Genomic DNA, 1,939 nt, shown 5'->3' with positions numbered 1-1,939 from the left:
GCTCCATCTTTACGACAGCACAATTGAAAGTAACAAATGATATCATTCATCAAGTAAATGAATACACATTGGCAGAGGAAGGAAGGCATTGGTTGCAGTTTTATCATCCAGTTCTGATGAAACTGCTGATGGTACTTTGGATGAAGTTGTTCTTGCCTGCCACAAACATCAGACATCATGTTTGAAGTACTCTTAATTTTAAATTTGACATCATAGTGCTTTTGCTGTTACAAATTCAATATATATCGATTAGCACTGTGTCTGGACTAGAATTAGAAATATACCTCCTACTCTGACAAACTAATTAGAGCCTCGAGCATCTACAGTCGGGATCTAATCTATCTCTGCCCTCCTCCAGATGATGGACAGTGCAACAACGAGCTTCCCGTCGATACTCAGTCACATAACCAACGCCATCCTGAACCACGAGATCTTGGCGCTGCCCGTCCTGCCCAAAAGACGTGGCATCCCTCCTCTGCAAACCTTCGCCCCTCTCAAGTCCATCCTTCCTTGCGACTTCCACCTGCTGAACCTGCGCAGCATCCAGAGCCAGGTGACGAGACAGAAATGACGACATACGTGCTCATTTTGGCTTTTCGTATTTTATGTGTTGACTTTGAAACCAACGTGTGTGTATGTGTGTGTGCGTGTGTGTGCGTGCGCGTGAGCAGCAGGACCCCCACTCTCCATCTCCATACACAGCCATGATTCTTCACCGTCTGGCGCTGGACTGTGGGTTTGAGGCTCAGAACCTGGGTTTCAACTGCACCACCACACAAGGACAGGTCAGGGTAGAAACACACACGCACACAAAGCAGAGATTTGTTTGTTAGTGGGAAAAGTACATTTAATCACACACTTGAACTTAGTACTTTGCTTAAATCTTTCTGTTCTATGCTACTTTATACCTCCACTCCTCTATAATTAAGAAGGAACAATTGTGATTAAATTTATTGACTTATTAGTGTTTAATAATAACGCAACACTCAGAGTGGATGTACTTTTACTTCATACTTACTTTCTAATCTTCTTGGCCTTCCTTCCCTTCTCGCCCTCTGCAGCTGAGTGTATCAGGACTGTTCAAGAACCTGGACCTGCAGCTGCTGCAGCCCATGTCCCTGACCCTGATGCACGCCGGCACGCCTCTGGCCAACGACTCCACCATCAGTCTTGATCCCATGGAGATCTCTGCCTTCAAGCTCAAACTTCGCTAAGAGCCGTCCGAACCAAACGAGGCAATAAAAACAGGCAGCAGACTCCTTGGACCAAGAACCAGGCCCACTCCGGGCCACAGACTGGCAACAGAGGGGTCTGGGTCTCTCTGTTTCGTCAAGCAGAACCACAAACACTACAGCTCGGAGAGAAATGGTCCACTGTAACAGGAGAGACTGCACAGCAGGGGGCAGGCGATAGCTGTTACTGTGGACGTCTCCGAGAGCAGTAAAACCCGGGTGAACTCGCAGCTGTTCCAAAACAACTGAGACTGCCAGAATCGCTCGTCAGATACGACCCAGTATCTGTTTATCTCTGTAATCGAAATGAAATCTCATTTAGTTCTGCTTTGTAAGAACTTGTGTCTTTTTCTATCTTCGCTCCATCCTAGACTGAACTACTGAATGTAAATATCCCAAATGACGAGGAGGTTGGGACTTGTGCCACATCAGAGTGCAATTTACAAAGCTTTATTTGATGTATGGGTTTTTAATTTTTTTCTTTTTCTTTTTTTGTACGCAGTGAAGAAGTCACACATCACAGCAGTTTGTTTTTGTATCTATCAATCTAATGTTGACTGCAGTTAAATTTTGTTTACGACAGACTCGAATGCAGCAAAGAGAATGTGTGGTCTCTCCATCTCAACTCACCTGGAGACCCAAGCTGCGGCTCTTTGAGCTATTGTACGTCTGAGTCCAAGAGTCCCATGTTGGTCACTACGTGATAA

At 45.4% G+C, this 1,939-nt stretch overlaps 1 protein-coding gene across 1 annotated transcript; it reads left to right on the top strand.

Moving 5' to 3' along the window:
* The first annotated feature begins 291 nt into the window (after positions 1–291).
* LOC111666532 (alpha-mannosidase 2x-like) lies at positions 292–1,931 on the top strand. The gene is made up of 3 exons (XM_023421889.2): positions 292–553; positions 672–785; positions 1,062–1,931. The coding sequence occupies exons 1-3, from the start codon at positions 359–361 to the stop codon at positions 1,212–1,214; spliced, it is 462 nt and encodes a 153-aa protein (XP_023277657.1). The 5' UTR covers positions 292–358; the 3' UTR covers positions 1,215–1,931.
* The last annotated feature ends 8 nt before the right edge of the window (positions 1,932–1,939 follow it).

This window comes from Seriola lalandi, unplaced genomic scaffold (genome assembly GCF_002814215.2).
Source record: "Seriola lalandi dorsalis isolate HSWRI2012SDOR001 ecotype SW California unplaced genomic scaffold, Sedor1 jcf7180002002979, whole genome shotgun sequence".
Classification (NCBI taxonomy): Eukaryota; Metazoa; Chordata; class Actinopteri; order Carangiformes; family Carangidae; genus Seriola; species Seriola lalandi.
This window is presented reverse-complemented; position numbering and strand designations above follow the sequence as displayed.

Coding starts and splice junctions, on each gene's coding strand:
- LOC111666532 (XM_023421889.2), top strand. CDS start 359: ATGATGGACAGTGCAACAACGAGCTTCCCGTCGATACTCAGTCACATA. Junction 554..671: donor TGCGCAGCATCCAGAGCCAG/GTGACGAGACAG, acceptor GCGCGTGAGCAG/CAGGACCCCCACTCTCCATC. Junction 786..1,061: donor GCACCACCACACAAGGACAG/GTCAGGGTAGAA, acceptor CGCCCTCTGCAG/CTGAGTGTATCAGGACTGTT.